This window comes from Grus americana, chromosome 25, assembly GCF_028858705.1.
Source record: "Grus americana isolate bGruAme1 chromosome 25, bGruAme1.mat, whole genome shotgun sequence".
In the NCBI taxonomy this organism is placed as follows: domain Eukaryota; kingdom Metazoa; phylum Chordata; class Aves; order Gruiformes; family Gruidae; genus Grus; species Grus americana.
Window position 1 is genome coordinate 3,090,893 of NC_072876.1, and position 25,760 is coordinate 3,116,652.

The following is a 25,760-nucleotide window of genomic DNA, read 5'->3' on the forward strand; positions in this document are numbered from 1 at the left end:
GGGCGGGGGGGGTGGAGCCGGGCTCGGCGCTCTCCTAGTGCTGTCTGGGCGGGGGTGGGGCCGGGCCAGGCGGAGGCGGCCGAGCGCCGGGCTTGCGGCGGTCTCCAGGGTAACAGCGGCCCGGGCCGGTGCCGGTACCGGGGCCAGGGCCGGGCCCACCCCGAGCTCGCCGGCGCCCCGCGGCGCCCCATGGCCTCTCGCGACAGGGATGCCATTTCCTGGTACCAGAAGAAGGTGAGTGGGGCGCGGCGCGGGCGGTCGCGGGCCAGGCCGTGCCCTCAGCCTCCTCTCCTTCCAGATCGGGGCCTACGACCAGCAGATATGGGAGAAATCCATCGAGCAGACCGAGATGAAGGTAACGGCGGCGGCCGGGCGCTCCTGCTGCCCTCGCAGCCCGCGCTCGGCTCCCCTCGCAGCTAACGGGCCTTTTTTTTGTTTGTTTGTTTGGGGTTTTTTTGTTGGTGGTTTTTTTTTTTTTTCGTTTCGTAGGGCTTCAAAAACAAGCCTAAGAAGAAGGGTCACATTCAGCCTGATCTGATCGACGTGGATTTAATCAGAGGTGAGAGAGATGCTGGTGTCCCTGCCGCGGCTGTTAATGCATCGCTGCTTTGCACAGGGCAGGGGAAAGGCGAGCCTGCTCTTGGCAGGTGTTTTTTCTTGACCTGTTAAGTAGCTGCCCGGAGCCTGAGTCATTCAGCTTTCTGGTGGCAGCAGCACGGAGCGTGGTGGAAGCCCCAGACCTTACCGCTGGGGTTGGGTGCCCGTGCTTGCTGGTGTCGGTGCAAAAGGAGATGCAGGAGGAATTCGGGGTGATTCAGCAAAAGCAGTGCTCGAGGGTTGGTGAGAGCAGACTTGGGTGGTGGGGAAGGGTCGGCAGCCGGTTTGCTGAGATAAGATGAGGGGCTACTTGCCGAGGCACCTGAGCTGTATAGATGGGACAAGTGCCTGAAGCTGGGCTGCTGTTACCCTTCTGAACTGCAGCCTTCTGCCATAAGTAAGGAAGTTCTTGTAATTCAAAATTATGACTTCTTTGTTGTTCCTTTAATTCCAAGGCTCTACGTTTGCTAAAGCCAAGCCTGAAATCCCCTGGACATCGCTAACTCGGAAGGGAATTGTGAGAGTTGTATTTTTTCCATTATTCAGCCAGTGGTGGATACAGGTTACTTCCCAGCGTATTTTTATGTGGCTCCTGGTGCTCTACGTTATGCAGGGTAAGGGGTGGTAGCAGTCTGTGCCACAATCCTTTTTCTGCAAGGAATGTGACACCATTTTGTAGTTCATAATCTAAAGCATAAGGATCCTATCTGAAATCTACTTAATGTAGAGGTGTGGCACTAGTATTTGCAGACATTATAAAACAGAGTAAAAATAAATAGTTGTTGTGGTTTAACCCAGCAAGCAGCTAAAACAACTGCCCAGCCGTTCACTCACTTCCCCCTGCAGTGGGATGGAGGAGAGAATCAAAAAAAGAAAAAAAAAAGGTTAAACTTGTGTGTTGAAATAAAGACAGTTTAATAGGACAGAAAGGGAAGATAATAATGATAAAAGAATATTAAAAAAAATTATGTACAGCGTAATTTCTGAACCAATGCTCAGCTAGTTCCTGAGCTGCACAGCCTCCTGTCCCACCCCCAGTTCTATATGGCGCATGACGCTATATGTTAGGGAATATCCTTCTGGCCAGTTTGGGCCAGCTGTCCTGGCTGTGTCCCCTCCCAGATTCTTGGGTGTCCCCTGCCTCCTCATTGGCAGGGCAGTAGGAGAAGCTGAAAAGTCCTTGACTGCTTGGCAACAACTAAAATATCAGTGTGTTATCAACATTATCCTCATCCTAAATCCAAACCACGGCACTACACCGGCTGCTAGGAAGGAAGTTAACTCTGTCCTTGCTGAAACCAGCACAACAGTTAAGACAGGAAAATTGGGCCATGCTCTTTTAATTTTTGCATTTGATACCATTTTTTCCTTTTCAGTCATAGCAGTTGTGTTGTATTTCATGATGCCTGTTGTGAATGCAAGTGAAGTCATGGGACCAATGTGCCTTATGTTACTGATGGGAACTGTTCACTGTCAAATAGTGTCCACCCAGATCAACAAACCTTCGGGAACCAACGGACTCGGCAGGCGGAGGAGGTGAGCAGGGCGACGGGTTCATTTGTTGGCATCAAAGCATATGATGGATTGCTTATGGTAGAAGTTAATGGGTAAATATCTTCTATTTTTACGTAAATATGCTATTTAACCATAAATGTGAAAATAAGTATTTTCTGACTTGCTTGTAATCTTCTCATAACCAAGACAAATGCAGCAAATTTACCAGGCTGCGATAGGTCTGATTTAGTTGTCAGTTGGGCCTTTTTTTTCTAATGTGGCTTTTTAATGCAGTTTATTTTTGCAGCCAGAGGAAGGCATTCTGTGTAGAAAGGCATCTTCAGGGTTTTGCAAACCAGTCTGGTGTCCTGCTTTGGCATTAACTGGAGGGAATTGCTGATGTGTATTGAGAACAGGCAAAGGATGAGAGAGATAACCGTGGCGGATTCATTGCTGGCAGTTTGTTTGTGCATGTGGGAGACATGCTATAACTACTAGATATTTAACTGTTAGGTGTCCGACTCAGTTTAAACACTGATACAAGTATTTGAACAGAAGATGATGGATGTGGGTAGAGTTTTGCCTCTGTTGGATTCCTGCAGCAGAGATTTTGTCCAGATTTTGTCTGTTGCATCCTTTACTAATATTGATGTCCTGTAGGTATAGGCATACCTTCTGTTAATCCAAATAAAATTTATTTTATTTGGAAATAAGCATTCTGTCTGCATGACTTAAGAAAAATAGCATCTAAAAAGCTGCTCAAATCTGATTCAGATCATTTAAGAACGACGTAAAAGTAGCTTGCTATGCAAATTTAATTCTCCTTTTTTTAAAAATCAGGAAGTTACGCAAATCTGTGGGTGTCGATGGGAACAGTTGGTCTTCTCCTGACAAAAACAGTAAAGAAGAGCAGTCTGAATCTGCATCCATTCTTAACAATTTATTTAGTATGCTTTTCCGAAGGAGGTAAGTGATCTTCACTGGGTTTGCTGTATTCATAATGACACTGCAAACAATTCGATACCTGGAAAATGAAGACAGAATGTATACTGTCACTGACACCCCCAAAGTCTGCCAAGTAGTTTCTTTTGAACTAAAAGTACTCTTGGTATTGCAGGAGACTGATTCCTCATGAATTTTTAGTATGTCCTTATTAGGAGATAATACCATATCTCACATTATAGCTAAAACTGAGCGTTAGATGAGTTGCAGAAAGTGGCAGAACTTATTTTTATTTATCATGCAAGTGACCTTTCTTGAATGTGTACACTCAAATTCTATTACTGTTTTACCTGATTTCCAGAAGCAATTGTGCCTTCTAGTTTAAGTTGCTTGGATAGTCATCCCACTTTGCCACCTTACTTTTTCTAAAAGTAACTCGAGGAAAAGGAGGATAGATTGTTTGGGATAGTATTTCATTGTCTTCTACTGTTTTCTCAGGTGAGTTTCTTGGTGAGTTTTCAACTGACAGGTCCTTTCTCTTGATGAGGACTTCTTGTCTTCTGAATTGCTCTTAGCTTTTTTTTTTTTTTTTACCCCTCAAAATAATAATAAGAAAAAATTTCCCTCTTGGTTTAGAAGTTTTAAGATACCATTAGAGTTACAAAAGAACCGTCCAGTGAGAGTGAAGCAGATACAAGTCTCTTCAACAGAATCAGGACACCAAGAGCCTGTCAGCAGAAGACAATTATGTGTTCCCTTAGCTATATTGTTTAATGTTGTACCTGTGTGGCAAGTGAAAGAGACCGTGTTGTTTTCCTCAAAGAGTTTTCCTCTGACATAAAAGCATTTAATTGTATTTTCTCTCATAGGATTAGAAGAGTAAAGTTGGTAGCCGAGAAAGGGACTGAGACAGAAAATGGTGTGAATGCTGTGAATAATGGCATTAAACACAGACATGCCAGATCTGAATACAGGCTGTTGCACTTCAAAGAGAAAAAGAAACTTTCCGATGGGGAAAAGAGCCATCAGGTACCGGCAGGAAAGATCCGTGTAAAGTCACAAGTTTCAGTGTATTCTGTATGTGCCCGAAAGCTTGTTGATACTTGACTGTACGGTTTGATCTAATACAAGGTACTCCCTTCTTCTACTAATCTTTGCTTGCATATGCGAAATCTAAACCCCCTTTCGACTTCTCGATTGAACAGCGACATGGTGCTGATACTCTACTGTCGGCATCTTTTCATCTGTTACAAAAGCCAAGTATGCCAAACACAGACAATCCTGGGAAATGTCTCTTTACCAAAGTGCTTGTTTAGTTGTAGAGACTTCTGATCACAAGATGTTCAGTTAGGGAATACTGCTGATAATGATTAAAAATAAATAAATTAGCACTTTTCAAGAGCAGTTCTGTAATTTGCCTTGCAAACAGTTCCCCGCAATATCCTCTCGGGGGGAGACAGGAAAATAAAGACTGAAACATCCCTTGGGGAAAGAGAAAGACAGTTAAAGCATTGTGACCTCTACTGAAACTTCTAAAACATAAAGCTTTGTGGAGTTACTTTTGATGCTCCTCTGGGTCGGTAATGTGTTAACTCCTGTACAAAGGTTAGATTAGAATCTGTGTGGAACCGTGGTAGTATCATCCCAACTCCTCTCTTTCTAGGCATTTGGAGAGGAGCAGAGCTAGGTGTAGGGGTCACATCTGATGATTTTGGGTCTGCTAGCTACCAGCTTGTAGATTCATCTGTTCTGGGCTTAAGGTTGCTGGTAAGACATAAGCCAAGAGCTGCTGCTGCCTCTTCCTGCCCTTGGCCCAAATCCAGCTCCACCCCACCCCAAATTCTCTCTCATTACCTCTGTGGCAAGGCAGGGGCGGGGTAGGGAGTTAAAGTTTGTCATGCCCTTGTGGTGCTAAGTTGGGTTCTGTTTCTGCGTGTTCTGTGGAGATCATCATTTGCTGGCTGTCACAGGTAACTCGAGATGACGGTGTACACCAGTGCAGTACCAGCATGGGCTTTGAGTCTTCAGTTTGATGCAGTTCAGGCTGGTCCTTTATCGGTGCCTGAGTCTTATTTTGACTGCTGTATTTCTAGGATGACTGTGCCAACAGAGGTGGCATTTCTGACGAGCTTTCCAGTGAGGAGGACGCTGAAGCAATGGTGCAAAGGATCTCGTTACGCCAGAACATAGAAGGGGCCTCCAGTGACAATAGCTATGAAGAGAAAAAGAGGCCTCTTGTTTCTTTGAACCAGGCTGTCTCACAGGTACTCATGCTGAATTTATGCCATTTTCCACACAATTTTTTCCTATGGATAATGAGCTGGTTTTCCTTTGGTTTTGGCAGGTCAAGCAAGCCCTTAAAGGTGCCAGAGACTCTGATAGTGTTGTGGAATCTGAGCTCGAATCTGCATTATACAGTCAGGTATGGTCATCAATTCGAGAGAGAGCGCGTTACCGAGCCTGGCCAGTGCAGGGACAGCCTCCCCATTAGAACAGACCATTATTAAATGATAGTGCTTCAGCATCCTCAGGTATGAGGTGTGGCCTCCCTCTCTGCTGGTTTGCAGCTTTATAAACTTTGTTCACAATTCTGAGCATATTACTTTAACAAAAACAAAGCAAGCAAATAAAAAAAAAATCACTGTATTGGCAGCGTAGTATGGTCCAAGCTGCCTCTAACTGCTCATGTTGAATTGCTACCATTGCTCTTGTGGTTTGGGAGACAGCAGTATAGCTTTTATGATCATAAATTTTGATTTTAAAATGAAGAAATAAATTTATTCTGTGATACATACTCATTCACTTCACTACTTTATCTTCCCCCGCCACTCCCCCCACCTGAAACTAAAATAGAAATCTATGAATATCAAATTATAAACATAAAAATCTTTAAATAAATATAAAATATAAATGAAATCTTAAAATAGATTATGCAAAAGCCAGAAAACATTTGCACTAGAATGAATAAATCAATTTTTATTTTGTGAAGTTGGGAATAGAGGTGGGGAACGAATACTCTGTGCGATGTAGAAATGCCGGTTGTAAAAACCGTCAGAGTAATGCTGTCTTTAACAATTTGTGTCGGGAGGGTGTGACCAGGAGTTCTGGGCTGCCCTGGGGAAAGGAGGTAGCCGATTGTTGGCGGGGAGGAGGAGATGGTTCTGCAAACTGGGTGTGGGGCTGTGCTGGCTAAGTTTTGCTTGTCTTCAAAGGACTCGAGGTCCTGCATTAGTGTGGGATCCCGGAGCTGTAGCGTGACCCGGAGAGATTCGGAAAGTACTCGCCATGACTCTGAGACAGAAGACATGCTTTGGGATGATCTGCTTCACGGGCCAGAGTGTCGCTCGTCCTGCACCAGCGACAGCGAGGAAATGACTGTGAGAGGTACCAGGCAGGATTTGAAGGAAGATGTTTTCCAGCAGGTTTGTTGATTTGTATCCAGTAGATGAGAATACTAAAAGATTCCACACACACCCCCCACACCCCCTTTCTCCCCATCTGCCCAAATAACATGAAAGACACACCTGAATGCTGTTTGTGTGACATGAGTGACCTCATGCTGGATGAGCCCGTTCTGTCAACCGTGCTAATCGCACGGAAGTCTGGAATGATCTAAACAGCGTCAGTGATCAGCTCCCTCCTCCTGCCGGTGTTATCTGGACCACTGCTAATCCCAAAACCAGAGTATTTCACCCAAAGACAAATTTCAAATCCCCCTCTCAATCTTAAATACTTTCTAGGAAAAAGCATTATTTAATAGTGGGACAGAAATAGATCATACACCTTTTGCATTCTTTTTTCTTTTACAGAACCATTTGTTTTGGCTGCAGAATACAAGTCCAGCATCTGCAAAAGTGAGTGCACTGATCTGGGAAGGGAATGACTGCAAGAAGGTGGACATGTCTGTGCTGGACATCAGTGGGATTATCATGAGCAGGGTAAGAGGGCCGTAAGGCATTGGAACCTCTCTCCCTCACGCTTTAAAAACCAAGGCTATACATCCAAATATGAAGTGCAGTATAAAACTGGTCCCTCCTCAACTGCTAAATACAGTTGTCCTACATGTTCTTACTCAAAAATTGGATAAACCAAAATTTAGGAGGTTCTGGTGAACACTAATGAGTGCCAGTTATTGTTGGCTGTCTCTCTGCAGTGTGCTGAAGGTGGTGGTTTTATTATTTATTGACTGATTGATTGTTGTTGGGTTTGGACTCAAACGGGTGGAATTATTTTAGGCTGTGTCCTTTGAAGGGAAGGGGAACTGAATACTTGGTTGAATTAATGCAGCATGCCTTTTCCTTGATGCAAAACCCCAGGTAATCAGCCTATTATTTTTTTGTTCCTGCCTGCCAGGTAAATGCCTATCAGCAAGGAGTGGGTTATCAAATGCTGGGAAACATCATCACCGTTGGATTAGCATTCCTACCGTTCCTGTACAGGCTCTTCCGCACAGATAACCTGGAGCAGCTGTGCTCCATTTCTCTAAAGGAGCTTTTGCACATCTTTTGTGGAGCACCTGCTAGCGCCCCTGTCATTGTTTTGTCTGCAATCAACTTCCTTGAAAGACTTTGTTTAACCTGGATGTTTTTCTTCATGATGTGTGTTGCTGAGAGAACATACAAACAGGTAGGTTTACATGTACTGTTGCCTTTCGTGAGCCCTGGGACGGGTGTTCTACTAAAACCACACTGCCTACTGCTGAAGACGCTGGCGAGACAAGCATGCCTCAGCAAGCAAGCGTCAAAGCTGGTAAGGTGTCCAAGAAGTTTAGGTAGGGGGGGTCTGGTAAGATTCCTATTAATCAGTCACGAACCTGTCAAAACCCTTCCTGCCCCCAGGGGAAAAAAAAAAAAATAACCTTTTAGCACCTTGAAGTGGCACTCTGCATGGAAGTGACCGTGTCGACAGAGAGCTGTGAGTGAAGAACAAGCCCACTTCGTTGGCCTGTTCCAAGATGGAGCATGAGATGATAGTTGGCTGCAGCACGTTCAGCTCCCTCACGACTGTGGGCAATAGCTGTGTCAAAGTGGCTGTAAATGTTGCATGGTAGGCAGGCTGGGGGTTAGTTGCCGTTTTAGAAAGAGCTTTGTGGCTAAGCCTGCAGAGCAACAGCAGTCCCACCTCTGCCACACATGAGATGGCTGCTGTTCCTTACCCCAGAGGTTCTGCACCAAGGTCTCCCGTTAGGCTCATCTTTTCTGTGAGTTACTGATAAGCGATCCCAAGCAATCTTTTTTGTTTTAGACTAATTTCTGTTTATGTGTGTGTGGTTTTTTGGTTTTTGTTTGCAGAGATTTTTGTTTGCCAAGCTTTTTAGTCACATTACATCTGCTCGGAAAGCCAGGAAATACGAAATTCCTCACTTTAGACTCAAGAAGGTAGAAAACATCAAGATCTGGTTATCCCTTCGTTCCTATCTAAAGGTGAGTTCTGATCCAAGGTGGGTGCATTTGATTATCGGAGGGTGTAACCAAGTCCCTGCCTATCCGTACTTTACCTTGTTGCTGTCGGGCACAATGGACAACGCCGCTCGAACCGTTTGACAGCTGTTTGTGGTGAGCCCCGACTTCACAGCTCTGCATCCAAACCTTAGACCTGACTGTCTCTCTGTTTCTGCAGAGGCGAGGCCCCCAGCGATCTGTGGATGTTGTTGTATCATCCATCTTCTTACTGGCTCTTTCAATCGCTTTTATATGCTGCGCCCAGGTGAGATTTTTTTTTTTTTTAACTATTTGTTTAAAAAAAGAAGTGTGGGGGAAACCCCAGCTACTGGAGGCTTTTCTTTTGCCAGCTTACAAAGTGCTTGAACTGTAGCTGTTTGTCTCCAGAGTAATATGGCGGGGTTTGTGTTTTTTAAAAGCTTTGTACTGTTTAGTTGGTAATGGGTGTTCATTCTCTATTTGCAGAGGAAAGTGGGGCTGTATACTCATTAGGAAAATTCAGGACATAGGCTTTTGTGCACAAAGGAAAGGACTCTGCCCAAGTACCTCAAGTGTTCACAGGACACTATTTAAGAGGGCTGGTTGCAGCACCCTCTTTAACCACCGCTGTTGAAAAGCAGGTCAATAACTATTTCCTACACCTTTTAATCCTTCACTAACCCTTCTGTTTAGTAAGCAGTGTTAATGTTGGAGCTGTTTTCTTGGCTGCTTCTTTTTGGCAAGAGATTCATTATAGTGTTTAGCCAAGTTCTTGATGCCAGTAGCAGTGAGAGCGATGATCAGTAGGTACTGGCTCTCGCTGCTGCGATTGCTTTTCTAAGCCTCAGGCTTCTGGAGGAAGCAACGACAATCCTGACCCTGCTGTATTAGACCTGCTGGGAACGTGCTGGGGAAGGCAGAATCAGCTTAGTGTGGCTGTGGAGGGCTGAGGCTGCCAGTGGGACGAGCACACATGGAAGGGAAGACATTTTACTACCAGTTAATTGGAAAGAAGGACGAAAGAGAAAGAACAAGACCTCTTTTCTGAGCAGAGAGAAAAAAAAAAAATCAAATCCAAGCTAAAGCCAGGTTAGAAACAAGACCTTTTACTTTAACCTAGTTACATGACTGAATTGCAGTTCAAGGGAAGAACTGTCAGTAGCCAAAGAGCACGGGCAGCTGCTCAGGAGCAGGGGCTATGCTTTTGTGCTTCTCCAAAGAACAGGCAGGTCACTTGTTACTGACATGGGCGCCTTTTTTTTTTTTTTTTCCAATACAGGTTCTTAAGGGTCACAAAACATTTCTGAATGCAGCTTACAACTGGGAGTTCCTAATCTGGGAGGCAGCACTTCTTCTCTTTTTACTACGTTTGGCATCTTTGGGCTCTGAAACCAACAAGAAATACAGTAATATTTCAATCTTGCTTACCGAGCAGGTATCTCCATTTAGCTTATTCTCCCTTATTGGCTTTGTGGCCTGTTTGGATATAATTATTGCATTTCAAACCAGTTTAAAAAATACTGGAATAAAATTTTAAAATTTAGGAATCAACACTTGTGCTAGACAGAAGGCAATAAACCCCTGTACAGCTGGGGAGGGACAAGCTGTTAGACTGACTCAAATCCTAAAATTCTGGATTATTTTTGTCTTTGGGTTAACACGCGTTAGCCACGTCAACCGGAAAAAGAGTATTATCACTGCTCAATTCCTCTGTGGATGCATCAATTCCTTAGGAGTGAGAGTGAACCACAAAAAATGGCTCTAATTTCCCTCAGTTAGAAATTAGTTGGGGACTAGTACTGGAATATTATTAACGTCTGGTTGGTAATGCCTGTGTCACAGATAAACTTATACCTAAAGATGGAGAAGAAGCCAAACAAGAAAGAGCAGCTGTCTCTAGTAAACAATGTTTTGAAACTATCTACAAAGCTACTGAAGGTAAGCTACTCTGCTGATAAACCATACAGTTGCTAGATTTTATGGAACCAATGTGTTTTTGCTGTTCCTGTTTTGATCATTCCTCGATGAGGTTGGTTAGTTCTCAAATCGGGAGTTTTTCTGTGCTTCTACAGCCATGGCTGTAGATACAAGACCCTTGTGGTTAATTAGTGCTGCAAACATTTGATTAGTAGCAGCTTACTATGATTTAGGTGAGAGGAGAGGCTAGTATGAACACAGCACATCTCCTTACTGCTTGAATCTCATTTTCCTTCAGCAGCTTCGATGCTAAAGCTTGTCGACAGTAGCAGAGCAGATATTTGGAAAAGAAAGAGCCACATAAATTAGCCTAGACAAATTCTACAGCCTGTTGTGTCAAGCTCACGTTTCTACAAAGGAGGCTTTTCAGGTTCAGCACGGCTATTACAAAACATCTTTGAGCTGGGAGGCCTGAAATGCAGAGTAGGAATTTCTGTACGTACATTTAAGTAAGGATACAGAGGCAGCACGTGGTTAGCGAGGTCTGCCAGAGAGCCAGCATTAAGCGATTAATTGGTTCTAGTCTGGACTAACGCTAATGGCCTTTTTTTTCCTTGCACTGCAGGAATTAGATACTCCATTTAGGCTGTACGGACTGACCATGAATCCATTAATCTACAATATAACACGTGTTGTAATACTCTCTGCTGTCTCAGGTGTTATAAGTGATCTTCTAGGATTCAATATCAGAGTAAGTATAACTCCCACACAGACTCCCACTGCTGAATTCCTCCCACCCAAGCAGAAAGGGCGTGGGTTTGAATGGGCAGTAACTCAGAGACCAGCCCACCTGGAATGAACCTCCATCTCCCTGAGCCAGGCTAGGGGGGAGCACAGGGCTGACTTAAATTTCAGCCCCGTTCAGGGCTTCGGTGTGTTAGAATCCTGGGTTCCTTCATGCAGAATGAGCAGAGTCCTCCTGCGGCTCACACTGCGACATCTGAGCTCGCTGAGCAGAGCATCCAACGCAGGATGGACAAAGAGATCGAGTCTTACCTGTAGATGAAAAGCGCTCAGACCTTCGGCTGTCTGACCCATACTCACTCTGTCTCTCTCCAGTTATGGAAAATTAAACCGTGAACTGACCCAACGTCAGCACTTGGCCCTCTCCCCCCAGGACAGACCAGAGGAGATGACCAACCGCTTGGGCAAAAAGCTCTCCAACTATGGAAATCTGTAATAATGATTTTTTAAGCAGATTCTCAGTGTACGTATCAGAAGTTCTCCCTCTGCTTTACTGTTCAACATAAACTGGTCTAATGAGTGATGCTATCCTCTGGCACATGCACAGCGTAAAACAGAATTAACGGGGCAAACGCTAGTAGCTGGCGTTGAAAACGGCAGAGCTGTGCGCGCAGGGTGGGGCATCAAACGGGAAAAGCCGTGCGAGAGCTCCGTGAGGGACACCGGCGATCACTACAGGGGCCTTGTTTCTGCAACATCGACTCCTCCACTGTGACAGGGGAGGAGCCAGCCCTCCCGTCTCAGCTCCATCCTGGAGCTATGCTGAAATGCATCCTTCAGGGTTTTGCTCGGACTGATACTACTTAGATGCTTAATCTGAAAACGCTGAGGAGTATTTCCTTTCTTAAAAGCTCAGCGTGCGCGAGGCTTTGCCTCTTTATCCTGAAGTACCGCGGGACGCAGCGACATTCGCTCTGCACACGATGAATTCTGCCTCCGCGGTGACAGTTAAGCAGTATAACGTGCTGGCTGGCTTACGTTGCGTCTTCTGCAAATAAATAATAATTTTTTGAAAACATTAGTTACATGAGAATGGCCTTACAACCCAAACTACATGTACAAATACAGAGTATGTTGCGTTGTCTGTTCCCGAGGCAGCTTTGCTCTGTGCTGTGAGAAGCCGCAGCAGCAGCAGCTCGGCACTTGCCTGACACTGGAACCTGAGGAAGAAATCTTGTGAGGATCGGTTCAGCAGCAGAGAAGAGCAGAGGCTTCCTCACCCAAAGGCAGATTAATGTTTAGAAAGGGCATAGGAGAGACACAAAATGTTTTAAAGACATCTCTGTTAAACCTACGTTTCCCTTAACGGACTCTACTGTCTTCTATTCTGTCAGTAATGAAAAAAAGTAAAAACTGAGGATTTGCACAGCTTCATTCTTTCAGGTGAGGGGTAAGTAAGGTGGCGTAAGAACTTTTGGTGGTAAATTGTTTACAGCTATTTTCTGTACAAGGAGAAGTTGTAAGATGTACAAGGAGATGACAATTTTATATATCAAAATGTACAAATAAACCTACAGTACAAGTATTTAATCATTAACAGTTGTTTCTACATGACTTGATGATTTTTATAATACCTTTGTTGAACATTTGTTATTCCAATAATAAATTGCATTTGTTTTCCAGAAGAGTATTACGTTTGTGGGTAGAACCTGGGTCATGGACTGAGCTGTTCAAAGTATCACACCACTGAAAGTCAACAAAGAATCTGTTTTATACAGTGCAGAACCAACAGGCCATGAACTGGAGTTTCTTTTTAATATCTATATAAAAAATAATGAGCGATTTACAGGTCTCTCTCTAGTCAGAACCTCAGAAGTATGTATAAAGGTGCTGTACAGTATATAAACATTTACACCCAGTACATCCATACATTGCTTAGCATTCCAAGGCCACGTTGCTAAGTCATCTCATACAGTAAGTACAGGTACAAGTTCTATGGAAGGAGAAATCACACACAGGTAAGACACTAAATCAGGTCACGTTAACATACAGAAAAAATATAGGGGCGGTTGATGACGGGGAAATAATTGCAGTGGTGCTAATTCATCTTCGTATTAAACGTCTGGATTTGTTACTGTACTCGGTGGTTAGGGCAAGTGCATACAACTGAACATAAAACAATCTCTTGTTAAGAATACATGGTTAATATCTACATAGGCTACTTCAAAGTATTAAATATTTTCACAGTCATACTCCACAACAGGGAGTATTTGTACGTATTACGCTACGCAGCAAATCTCAATGGATCATCCAATGTCAAGCAGCGGAGCACAGTTCAGATCTGCTTTAAAGCCTATTTAATTTTCAAAGTCTCTGTTTAAATTGAGTAGTCATCTGTGCTTCTAAAGAATTCAACTCAGAACTGATTCACTGTGCTTCATTAAGCTTTAAAAACATTAAATGTTTCAAAGCCAAAACAAGATACTCACTTTCAAATAGCAAACCCTATTAGTTTGAATTTTAACACGAGTAAGTAAAGCTTGACCTTTTACACTTCTTTCTCCTGCAAACTGCACCAACGGGCTCCTTTTCCCATTTTTTTGCAGTCATTAAAAACCTAACATCAGGAAATCATCGCTAAAGCTATGAAGAAAATAAACCCCTTCGATTTATGCAGCCTGCTGTTCTTACAGCTGTAGGACTGCGCGTCCACAGCTTCTGGCGGTAACACCCCTCTTCTTAAAACACTGTATTACAGCCCAACAACAGGCATTAAGTCTCCTCTACTCGGTGTATCAGGCTGTTCAGCACGCCTAGAACAGATCACACAGGCGAAGCAACACGTGGGAGACTTCTAATATACACAGGCAAGAACTTAAGAAAGCTACTATGGCAGTTGGTTCTGTCCTAAAGGTCAGTTGTTACCTCCACGGAGGGGAAAAATCCGATTCCTAGCTAGCATTAAATAATTAGAGATGGGACTTCAGCATACAGCACCACAATGAGGCCGAAAATAAAGGCGCGCTCATTGCTTGCGTTCACAGAATGCCGGGATGACGCGGTGCCAACAAGGGAAACCCGAGGAGTTATGTTATTTAACAGAACCCAGGATTTTCTCTTTTCAGACAGACGTTTGCAAACAGTTGTTATAAGCATCCTTATGACTCAAGAAAATAAAGCAATTTTGCTGTGTTCATAAAAAGCAAAATTACAAAACATTGATTATGCCAAATATAACTTTTATCTACACGACTTTGTAATAGGTATAAAAATTTAAGAAAAACATCAATTGAACAGCATCAGTGGCTCATTTTCTGCCCTAGAATTGATAGAACCAACTCAACCATCTTCTTACTGGACCAGTAAGAACATGTGTATTTCCTTATGTAAACATGCAACATGCTCTTGACAAAAATACCCATTTCAAACAAAACCTTGCCTTTTCTGTGACTGGAATACCTACGAGAAGGATTAGACTGACTGGATACAGCAGATAACTTGGCACAAGAACAAGAAGTGAGTCATGATCACATTGGCAATATAGGCATTAAATAATTTTGTTCAGAAACTCACAATACTATCTGAGAAAGCCGTAGCAGTGCAACGTTGAGAGCAGCAGAACACCGCCGTCAAGAGGACAAGGGGACAGCAGCTTATGGAAGAGTTTCATTTAAGCAATCCAAAAGGTCCTTCATGCAGCTTAGATAATTTAAGAACGAATCAAATACTTTCCACCCTCTAACCAGTTTCTGAAAAAACCACAACTTTGTGAAAAGAAACAATGCTTTTGAATGACCATTATTAGAAACGTGATTAAAACATGTTCCAAAAAAAAAAAAAAAGCGTCAGTCAGACCCGTTTTTCAGCCACACCTGCTGTTTGGGTGACTTTACAGGCGCTTGGTACCCTCCAAGGTCCAGGAGTTATCGGTGTTTTCTTGACTGGAGAACTACTCTCAGATTTGGAAATTCCATCATCTTTGGTTTCATCGGGCAGCTCCATGTGTCTCTCTCCGCGTTGTCTGTTCAGCGTAACAGTCTCCTGCGTTTCTAGCCTTCTTTGTTTCTCCATGGAAAGCAGCGGAATATTGGAAAGACTGGAAGTTTTGAATCTGCTGGAGCTTGGCTCTCCAGAGTTTGACTTCTTCATTTTTTCGCCTTCAGATGTGTTTCTCCTAGAGTCACTGAGTGGAAGATTACTCTCACCAAATGCTGCATATTGCCACTCTGGAGACCACCCTTCCATCTTTCCAGAAGTTTTCTGCTTTGTGTCTTTCCTGGTGACTCCTGGTTTACCATTTCCACCTTTCAATTGCTCAACAGTCATCCTATCACCACCAGTTGTCCTGTCTTGATATTCTTGTAACCTGCCTACCGCGTCTACGTTTCCTGGCTTACCGAGATGCTTTTGGGGACTGGCAGACCTTCCTTGATTTCCACTGCAATACTCCTTTTTGTTACTACTGTTCATCACTATTTCTGTGGGTTTACTCTCACTCTTTCTGGAACCGTCAGATTTATGCGAGAGATTGCCGTAGCTTTTTTCAGGATCCCCTTTTCTGGGGTTGTGGAATCCCGTGTGAGCGTGTCCCTCAGCAGCCACTAACCTTTCTGGACTTGCAGATCTGTCTCTTCTGGTCCTTAATTCCAAACTACCTTTTGTGATTTCAAACCCAGGGCTGGAGGGACATTCCTGTCTGTTCTTTGTTCTCTGGGGAGAAGACTGAGGCTTCATCTCAAACTGGTTTTCAGTTAAAGTGCTTATCTTTTCAGGCACAGTGTTCTTTGCTTGTTCCAGTTTCTCAGACAGCTGAACTCTCGTTAAAGCTTCTCCTGGTACTGGTAAATAACACACTTCAGATGGGGAAGCAGAATGTGAAGATGAAGATAATGGTGACTGTTCTTCATATATTACATTTGACGAAGATGGATTATAACTATCCCAATCACCTGGAAGTGAACAGTGAGAGATTTGACTAAATGACTACCAAAAAAATTAAAATCACTTAAATATTTTAGAAACGTGCATACTACTGAGGTTCCAGGATGTTACATGAAATCTTCAATTTAAAAAAGATAACATAGTGGCACACTCTCAAAGTCTTATTTAGTCAGTTTTCTGTATTGCACTGTTCTACAACCTACAACAACCATAAGGATGTGATTTGGGAAAAAAACTTGTGCTTGGAACGCTGGCACGATCTCTGTGGGACTGACACGGTCTTGTATCAGCACAACTTTGGAGCCTACATAGCACAATTGCAAAACAGAAAGTCCCTGACCTCCATTGTTTAATATAAGAAAATCAAATGAACTGAAACTGTTATGCTAAAAGAAAACTGAAAATGGTGAAAAGCTGAGGTTATTCATAGCTTTGCACTTTAATAATAGGAAGAGATGAAACACAAGACATGCAGATTTACCAAGTCTTTAAGGAAAAACCAAGAAAAGCACTGAAAGCCCTTAATGTTGCTCAGGTTTCACGTAGGGACACAGACTGGAAGGAGCCAAACCTGAAGGAGGAAGAGAAAAAGCCCAGAACTACATACCAAAATCACAGAGTACAGCAAGCAAGATTTCAATCAGAAATGTATGATTAACAGCGAGACAGGAGGCAACAAAACCCTTCCCCTCTCCACAGCTGCTGATCTCATCTACGTTGCTGAACCCAGTCGCAGACCCCACTGACACAGGGCTGGACCAGACGGTCTCCAGAGGTTCCTTCAGACTTTTCTGGGATTCTGAGTTTCCACCTCAGACTCAGGAGACTTCAGTGAACGTGAGGGCCAGGACTGATTCCAGACAACTACTGCGCAGCCCTGGTGGTGCAGGATAAATGGCATTTATCGCTGCTGAAATGATATCAAGCTTAAATAGCTGTTGGTAAGGAGAGCTGGAGATGCCTCATGCTGCCTCCCTCTCCTCTAGCTGGTCAGTGCTGGACCTCAAGAGAAGCTCATCCGAGCACAAGGAGGGCTACGTTTAACCTTCACCCTCAACGACAAGGTCATTCAGTGAGAGAGATGAACCCAGCCTGCCAGGAATTTAGCAAGATGGCCCAGAACAGACCTCGCCGTTCACAGATGGGCTGTTTCCGTGCCATGCGCTAATTCACTGATTTACTGTGCTGTGCAGGTTGGAACAGTAAGACGTTAAGGGCCACGTCCTAGCTCTCTGGAGGAAAGACATGGAGAAAATCTGAGCAGATTTTATCCCTGGAGTGGATGCCAGTTGCCATTTGTAAATGACTGAACATGACAAACTATTTGGTAGCTCAAACTGTGCGTGTTAAAATTTTCAAAGGATAAGCTCATGATGGTCACTATTAGTGAAAAGCTCCTCATCAGAAAAAACGACCTTACAATTTTCTTAAATTAAAAAGTTCACCGTCAGAATCATGGTGTCAGCATCTAGGGTTAAAAGATTAAAATATGCACTCAGAGAGAAAGTGTTCTTTGCTGTAAAATACTGCCACAGCCACAAGTCTTTCTGATTTGTAGTTTTGGAGCGTTTCCTAAATCAGACTCAAAATCATCAGTTCTGTGCTCTGCAGCTGAACTCAAGAGCTCCTGCAAGGATTTGCTTTTCCGCCCTTCCTTTTTCTTTGCCTGCAAAGTTGTGCTTTCCTGGTGTAGATGCAGAAATCACAACTTTACACAAACACAATCCATTTTGAGAGCAAAGCTTTCTGAAGTTTGGGCTTTGAAAAACAAAGCATTCCACATTTCAGAAGGCTAAAAACAGTGAAGCAAATCTGTAGAGAAATAATATTCTTAATAATATAGGTATTTTGAACTGAGCACTGTATCATAGAGAATTTTAAATTAAAAGGCAATCAGTGTTAATTATCACATTTTTATAGAAAAGCTTGATTAGCTTGGACAGAGCCGAGAAACTTATTACAATTACAAATACGCAAGAATTTCTCACTGTGTAATATTCCTTGGCACTTGTCATCTGTTAATTCTACCAAAATATTCCTTGTATTTTAAAATAAGCAGCCTGCAGAGCTATCAAAGAGGGAACTGCTAACAACTGTTTTGGCAAACAAGCACCAAAGTCTCCTTATCAGACTGTACTCCATTGCCTCGGACCCTCAAAACGAAACAGCACGGGAGATGACATACTGTGATCCGGTATCAAGCCAGTCCCTGGTCTCAGCAGCAGCAAAACTTTATTCCCTCCAGCCTGAATCAGCTCAATGGCTCGTGTGTGAGTGATTCCTTGGGTGGGTTCTCCATTAATTTCAACAATTTGGTCACCAACCTGACGAGAAAAGAGCAATCGGGTTAGTCTTTGTGAATCTTTGACATCGTAAACTGCTTGAATGTGTTTTCATTCTGGATCATCGCATGGAGGGAGCTCGTCAAACCACGGATGAACCACGTCAAACCTGGCACCACGCGCCTGCCTCAAGTCCCTCTAACCAGGTAAGGAGCACGGCAGCTGCTCCACACTTACTGCAGAGCGGAACGCTACCACGGCCCAACGGGTTTTATGGAAGGAAAGGATTTTTTAATCCAGGTAGGAGAGATCACCACTATGCAGTTATCAGTCTTGAGGTCTCTGAGGCCAATTAGCAACTTAGAGAGGTCCTGGGCAGGTAATTAGAGAGGTCCTGGGCAGGTAATTACAGCTCACATTAACTTTGCAGGCAGCTGGAAGGGGGCTGGATAGCACCCCCACAAAAAGTCATGAAACCTGTTTCGCAATACGTGGAGCAGCCAATGGATGTCACTGGTACATAAAATTAGCCGTTTAAATTAGAGACTGTCTGGGCTTTGTTAAACAAACTGTCTCTGCCAAAGGAGGTCACTGGCTGGTTACTCATCGGGCAGGACAGGACGCTCCACGCTGCACGACTGCCTCCCGTCACGCTCAGCTGCCACTGACTGGGTGAGAAATTCCTCTTCGCTGTTTTAAAATGCAGCCAGAAAACGACACCGTTTTCCAGCTGAGAAAACTGAATGATGTGAAAATGGTGAAAAACCTGATGCTGGGCGAGCGCAGCCCCTCTGTGCTCCGAGCTGCTGGGGACACACAGCACAGCGGCTGCGGCTGCACCCACCACTGCAACGATCCCCTGGGCAGCACGGTGCTCCGTGGTGGAGGGGTTACACCAGTGTGCTGAGGGCCCACGTCCAGCGTGGGGGTCACCTTGCGAGAGCTGGGGTGCCTTCAGCCGCATCCTGCTGCCACCATGCCCCCACCACCCCCTGCCTTCATCTGCACGAAGCAGAGTGTGGTCAGCGGGGAGCCTGTTGGTTGCTCCTGCCTGGAAAGCAAAGCCCTGGAGCTCAGTGTAACACCACTTGAAGGAGCGATGCAAGAAAAAATACTAGTACTAAATACTACACTCACATAGTCTCTCAAGCTGGAGGGGAAAAAGCTAATTACTGTAAAGAATTAGGATAATAAAAGTTAACAATACTTAGACTTTCACATCCGATTAAGCCTCACAGTAGCCCCAGCAAGTGTCTGTGTCAGCCCTGTTGTGCAAACCACAGTACAAACGGAGGCAGAGCCTGGTGCCAGCGCCCACACGTGCAGTGAAGCACCAGGACTGCAGCTGGGACGGCATCTCACGAGCACCTGGCCCAGCTTCACACTCCAGCTCTGAAAATTCAGCTCTGGGCAGCAGTCAGAGATTCTCGCGTACCATCGTTCTTTGCTATTGTACCCATAGATTTTGCTTTTCTACAAGATCTGAAAGTGAATTCCTTAAACATAAGAATTAACATCATAATATTTGAAAAAAGGTAGGCTTACATCTTCAAATGTGGCACAGAACAGCAATAGCACACTGAATACACACATTCCTTGCAAATTCACTGACTTGGACAACGATTCTCCTTTTAGCTTTCTGCTCCACCGTGCAATTTCTTGTCTGGGCTCCTAAAGTATCCCGAGTAACTGCTCCTCACGCCCTGGGACACGTACACTGCTGTAACTCAAGCAGGGGTGGACAGTTCAGTTTGGATGGCCGGAGCCGTTCACCAAGTTCTCCTTTAAAAGCCACTGCGTTTGCACAGGAACAGCTGGAAGAAGGGCAGCTGCCCAGATGTTGTTCTACCTGCTGGGACCCTGCACTCATGAAAAAACAAAGGTTGTGGCCACTATGGGTAAATTAACGCGTCAAAAGGCCAACCCGATCAACAAATTGATTAGAGAGGACGGACTCACGTGTACTCTCCCATCTTTGACAGCTGGCCCATCTTCAGCAAGCCGAAGGATGAATAAGCCCATGTTGTATTCCTTCCCTCCCCGAAGGCTGAACCCAAACCCTCGAGGGCCCCTTTCCAACTCTACTGGGAAACAGCCAGGGTTCTGTGTGGGAAGTCAGAGGAAAAAAAAGATGAGGACCTGTAGGCAGATTTAAACATTTGTTTTTCTGGAAAAATGCTTCTCACATTTCTATATTTTGAGAAACATGCAATCCGTGATTTGAACTGAATTCATCACAACTCATGTATGACTACGCGTTAACGGTTTCATTCTAAGACTAAACATACAGAACATTTTTCCTTCTAAGTTTTAGATATGCATGAAATTGCTTTAAGAAACTTTGCCAAAGGGTCTGTAGTAGCCCTGTTGCATTTTCTGTTTCTTTTATAATTGTAACGAGTATTCAAATACACTAAGGAGATAATAAAATTTAAAACATTAGCAAAAACATTCTGTGAAACACTTTAGAGCATTTTTATATGCAACTTTTCTACCCACGTCCGACAGGGAAATGTTTTATTTTTCTGCTTTGGAATACTCTGTGGCAATGCCACTGCAGTGTCTTGATGGACGAGTATTTTGCACGTCTCCGTGCCCTCTGGATGGTTACCTGTGCCTGGGAGTGACGGCTGCCAACAACCGAAGCAACACCAGCATCAGATTGCGTCAAGTGCTTATGCTCGGGCCAGGAAAGTCTGTAACTACTTGAAACTTCTTTTCCAGTTTCACCTTCCGTAGCTCCCCTACAGAGAGGTAAAAGGATGTGGATGTTACCTTTGTGTCAACAATCCTCCCGGTGAAGCTTTTCTAGCTGTTCTCAGTTCCTTTTGCCAAACCCAAAAGCACCGTACCTGTCTGCGCCGGAAGGGTTGATCTGTGCTGATCCCAGCGGTCGGTGCTGCGGAGCCGGACTCTGCCTGGCCGAGTTTGTTCCTGACGGAGGACCACGGTGTTCTAATAAATCCAAATAAAATCGACAGTCAGAGAGGACTTCCCAAACATAAAGCTGGCACGCTCGCCACGAGACCACGGTGACCATCAGCGCTGTGTGCGCTGCTCCCAAGGATGCTGTGAGCTCAGCTCACCGCAGTCACAAGGTGAAAAGGGTTTTCCAAGGTCTAACGCCGTTAAGCCATGAACCCAAGTGCAGTCCATTGGTTCCACGGAATAAATTCCTAGGAATTTTATTCCTACCTACGCTGCTTTTCCTCAGAAAAACAAGATGATTTTAACTGAACCAGACGTGAACAGAAGGGTTTTAGACTGTCTGCAAGTTGATAAAGACCAGAAGGGATTAGGGCTAGTCAGATCCGTGAAGTTGGTTGGGATATTCAATATAATAAAATTTTGCCGGAGATGAAGACTAATGCCCATTTGAGAACACATCCCTTTTTAAAGGTAAGAGGAGAATGAGGATCTGCAGGGGCAATGAGGATTCAGAGGTGAAGACCCTAATGATGGAGGGAAACACTCAACTCGTTTAAGGCACAACGGAGAGTTTGATACCGGCCAGCTGTAGGAAAGGTTACAAACTGGTCCCACAACCACACTGGAGGGACTGGACCACTGACAGGTTATCAGTGAGAATCGTAAAGTGTTTCGCCTTCTCCCAACGGCTAAGGAAAAATTAAAGTGTAATGACATTTTAATAAAATCTTCTAAAATAGCTTAAGATTATTTTCCCTTCCACACAAAATACAGTAATTGTACACTTCATAATAAATCCAGTGCATTTCTGGAAAAACCCCCATGTTTCAGGATACAAAATGCCTCTGTCACTTAAGAGTAATGAACCATACTCTATCCAAAAAGCTGCCTCTTAGCTAGAGCCTGAAATGGCAAGTAGTGGCCTAAGATGAACTCATGTGCTGAATTATAACCTAATAAACTCCTTTTCCTTAGAAGGGTTAAAAAAAAAAATCCCAAGCACCCAAACTAGAGACGTTCCAGCCCTCTGTTAGGTCGATCACGTTACTGCGTTTCTCAGTTAAGGACAAAAAAAAACCCCAGTAAAACATGCAAAGCGCTCGAGCATCTTAAGGGAAGGAAAACATAATGCCTATTATTAGCCTGAATTTCTCAGGTATGCGAGACCTCTCGAGTCCTTCACGGGACTGCTTGGTGCTATTACTATGACATGCCTTAAAGAGGTTTTTCTCTAGAGACAAAATGTCAACTTTTACCCCTGGTTTATACTCAGAGTTTTAATTTAGAAGCACAGGCAAGAAAAACGCCATCTGTTTGTACAAATTCTCCAGTCCTCTTTTCAGCCTGCTCTCTTGTGTTCCCAGCTAATACATGACAAAAGCTGACAGGCTTCTGCTTTTGTGAAAAATGTTAAAGAATGTCTTCTGGCGCGTGAAGTGGAATTCGTTTATTCATAGGAAAAGCAAAGATCACACATCTGTGAAAGCTAGGAGGGAGAGGGAAGGGTACAAGGCAGTATTTTCACTGTCAGTCTCAGAGGACGGCACTGAGGACGATGCACTGGGGAACAGCAAACTCTGTTAGGGTTTATGCTTTGTGATGCTGAACAGCTTCTGGCAAAACAGGCATTTTTCTCTCTGGAGTTACATCCTGCATCCTCCTCGGTGCTAACCACTGTCTTGCAAACCATCCCTGTGAAGCTCAGGTCTCTCCCCGCAGCCCAGCGGGGAAATTCGGATCCACGCTGGCTTCCTACGGGAGTCTGCGGTGCGGAGGGGAACGCTGCGAGCTAAACCGTATTTCCCAGCTAAACCAAGGAGAATTTTAAGAGGTGATATATTCCCGTTTCTGTGGAACAGGTTCTGCTTCTCTCTTCTTCATGGCCACAAATTTCTTTACATCTGAAGCACGCCAAGTCCAGCTCCTCTAAGGCACACGTTTTTTCTGACTGGTCTGTTCAGTCTTGTTTTATCACCCACTCCTGACTTTCTTTTTCCCCCCTCCCTCTGTTGGATCTCCCCAGGTTCTTGTTTTATCTCTACATTTTGGGTCCAACCCTGTAACTGAGGAAGTGAGAAAAGCTAAGCTCTTACACAGAGTCCAGGTAAAGTCATGCATAAATAAGGGACAAAAATGTTATATTCAGAAAGCTTCTTTTGAAAACAAAGCTGATTAAGAGCCTCAGAGAAACAGATCTAATGCAACCAACTCAAACTTCAGTTGCATTATAAACACTGCCCTGGGCAACTGCTTTGAGGTGTGTCCCTACAAACTGGAAGGTATTAGGTTTGATAAAAATTAAAATCTTAATGGAAAAATAACAATTTATAGAAGCCGCTCTGCTTCAAGCATTAACAAAAAGGAAAATCAAGTCTGAAACTCTGTATTACAGGCGAGCATGTTAAATATTTGCAATTAATGTGAAATTAGAGAATAATCTGTTGGCTTTATTCACATTCTGACTTTAGGTATTTATTATTTAAAAGGTGAAGAAAGCCAACCTTTTTGGTAAAATAAAGATAGCAAATTTAATTAAACCCACAAGCAGCAATCCAGAAAAATGCAGTGGTAAGCAGGGCAGGAAAACAGCTTTTCCCTTCAAATGATTGGATTGCACATATTTATAGTGACTGTTTGCGTAGGAACAATACTGTATTGAACGCAGTGTTGCATGGGAGCTTTCATTAAAAATACGGTCTTTAAAGATGGGATTTTGCAGCCACAAACACTCACTTTGCTGCTTAGATGACACGGCAGTTGTGTGTGAATAATTTGCTAGCGGCCTGGGGGGCTCTGCAGGAAAACCCTGAGCAAGGTTTTCATGGTGGGATGTGACCACTGTTCTAAGGGTAGTTTTGGCAGACAGAAGAACTACAGGATCTTTCTGTTGTAGCTCAGGGATGCAGCGTTAGGCCATTTGTGTATTTTAACGTGGCAGGAAGGGAAACCTGAGTGCTTAAACGGAGAGGATCTGGAAAGCGGGTGTCCCTGCAGCCCCAGAGCACCCCAGCTCTGCCCAGCACAGCCGCTCCAGCGCGTCCCAGGAGCACATCGCACATCTGGAACAAAGAGATGGGCACTGCCTGGGGGCGACAAGATTTTCTTGTTGAGCCTCATCCCATGTCTGCTGTAGCTTCCCCATCTCTCATATAAGAAACCGCGAGCATTTCTCTTACCCTGCATCGTGTCATTAATACTTGCACCTTACTTTTTAGTAGAACCGCCTTGGCAGCTGGCTGTCTCTGCCCCACCTGCCTTCAGCGCTTCCAGAGCAAATGGATGAGCTTCACTCTCTTTAATTTCCAAACATCTTAAAATACTCCACTTTAAGTGAATTAACTTCAGAAGTTACAAACGTCAGACTTTGGTAGTGTGATAGGACCCATCCACCTTCCAGGGCCATGCACCCTCCTTACCTTCCTCGGCCACGACAGTCAGAGTCACCACGTTGCCCGCGTCCTTGATCAGCTGCACTATGCTGTCGTGCGAGAGCTCAACGATGGATTGACCATTCACCGCCGAGATGCGGTCTCCCACTTTCAGCTTCCCGCACTGGTCAGCTGGGCTCCCATCTATAACTCGCCCGATCTTGTGAGGAATCACTAGGAAATCAAGAACAAGCATGGCAACACGATTAATATTCAAGTCAGATAAGCATCACCCAGACCCAGAATTGCCAAAGTCATCCCAGAGACCGCTCCTGCTCCCAAGGGCAGCACTGCTGGCACAAGAAAAGCCTGCAAATAATGAAGAAACCTCCGCTCAGCAGAGTGAATGGAAACGCCAGCCCCTGGCCGCACGGCCTTGTCACGTACAAGTTGTTGTGCCTAAAGGAAAACACGGCAAAGAAACGGGTCAGATCTGCAAAGGGATGAGTAAGACCATGTGTCCCAGGAGCGCTCTGAAGCGGTTTGTTTTGCCGCTCATAACGTATTGTGTTCCATTTCACGCAGAGACCCTGGAGCACCGTGTGGACTCAGAGAGTGTTACACACAATCCAGTTTAATAGAAATCTGGATGCATGGGGTGTCTCTTCCTCCTTACAAACAAAAATTAAGCCTTAAATACACTTCAAAAGGAACTCAAACTTCTCCTGCCAGAGACTAACTTGGTTACTAAGCACTGGTGAGCATCTTGGCATACTTGAGCAGCACAGCAAGGCGTGCTAGCTCAGCTCTGCACAGACCTGTTCCCTGTTCCTGCTCTCTGAGATGAACTTGCTCCTGAAATAATTGTCTTGAATTTTAGCTAGCTCGCCTGGCGTGGTTTCCTCAGTTCATCCCACGGTGACACTCTGCTCTGGATACAGACTCCTCTAGAGGCCAAAGCAACAGGGCCAGAAAAAGACAGAACAGGGAAAAGAAGGAATTTTATGAGAAGTAGAAGGAAAAAAGACTGCTTTTCGTTACTTTCCCAGAGGTGAACAGAGATGCAGGAATGAGCAGGACTAAAAAGGCACAAGGAGGGAGGGATGTTCCACTCCAGCACGGCGTTT

General features: G+C 44.3%; 2 protein-coding genes across 8 annotated transcripts in view; one reads left to right on the forward strand and one right to left on the reverse strand.

Annotated features, from left to right (window-relative positions):
• Nucleotides 1-64: 64 nt before the first annotated feature.
• Nucleotides 65-12,799, forward strand: PHTF1 (putative homeodomain transcription factor 1). Of its 6 annotated transcripts, none has more exons than XM_054803527.1 (18): nucleotides 65-234; nucleotides 299-355; nucleotides 490-559; nucleotides 1,053-1,211; nucleotides 1,974-2,133; nucleotides 2,932-3,057; nucleotides 3,903-4,062; nucleotides 5,127-5,297; nucleotides 5,378-5,455; nucleotides 6,246-6,455; nucleotides 6,843-6,971; nucleotides 7,387-7,659; nucleotides 8,325-8,456; nucleotides 8,653-8,739; nucleotides 9,733-9,888; nucleotides 10,296-10,391; nucleotides 10,996-11,121; nucleotides 11,490-12,799. In XM_054803527.1, exons 1-18 carry the CDS (start codon nucleotides 190-192, stop codon nucleotides 11,508-11,510), a joined length of 2,256 nt encoding a protein of 751 aa, XP_054659502.1. In that variant the 5' UTR covers nucleotides 65-189; the 3' UTR covers nucleotides 11,511-12,799. The 6 variants fall into 6 exon arrangements, 5 of the variants coding, with proteins under 5 accessions (XP_054659502.1, XP_054659503.1, XP_054659504.1 ...); XM_054803528.1 differs by having other exon boundaries at nucleotides 2,079-2,133; XM_054803529.1 differs by lacking the exon at nucleotides 2,932-3,057.
• The window catches only part of MAGI3 (membrane associated guanylate kinase, WW and PDZ domain containing 3), a 72,954-nt gene continuing 59,589 nt past the window's right edge, over nucleotides 12,396-25,760 (reverse strand). The window contains exons 16-22 of one of the 2 annotated variants that reach the window (XM_054803526.1): nucleotides 24,682-24,867; nucleotides 21,190-21,292; nucleotides 20,949-21,081; nucleotides 20,297-20,440; nucleotides 18,241-18,379; nucleotides 16,537-16,626; nucleotides 15,925-16,063 (exon numbers count right to left, since the gene is read on the reverse strand). In XM_054803526.1, the coding sequence (XP_054659501.1) occupies nucleotides 16,577-16,626; nucleotides 18,241-18,379; nucleotides 20,297-20,440; nucleotides 20,949-21,081; nucleotides 21,190-21,292; nucleotides 24,682-24,867 (755 nt within the window). In that variant the 3' untranslated portion in view covers nucleotides 15,925-16,063; nucleotides 16,537-16,576. Of the gene's footprint in view, nucleotides 16,064-16,536; nucleotides 16,627-18,240; nucleotides 18,380-20,296; nucleotides 20,441-20,948; nucleotides 21,082-21,189; nucleotides 21,293-24,681; nucleotides 24,868-25,760 lie in introns of both variants that reach the window. The other variant, XM_054803525.1, reaches the window with a different exon arrangement.

Excerpts from the sequence above, each read along its gene's own strand:
- PHTF1 (XM_054803527.1), top strand. The coding sequence starts at position 190 with ATGGCCTCTCGCGACAGGGATGCCATTTCCTGGTACCAGAAGAAG. Across the intron at positions 5,298-5,377 it reads TGAACCAGGCTGTCTCACAG|GTCAAGCAAGCCCTTAAAGG; the intron begins GTACTCATGCTG and ends TGGTTTTGGCAG. Across the intron at positions 6,972-7,386 it reads GTGGGATTATCATGAGCAGG|GTAAATGCCTATCAGCAAGG; the intron begins GTAAGAGGGCCG and ends CCTGCCTGCCAG.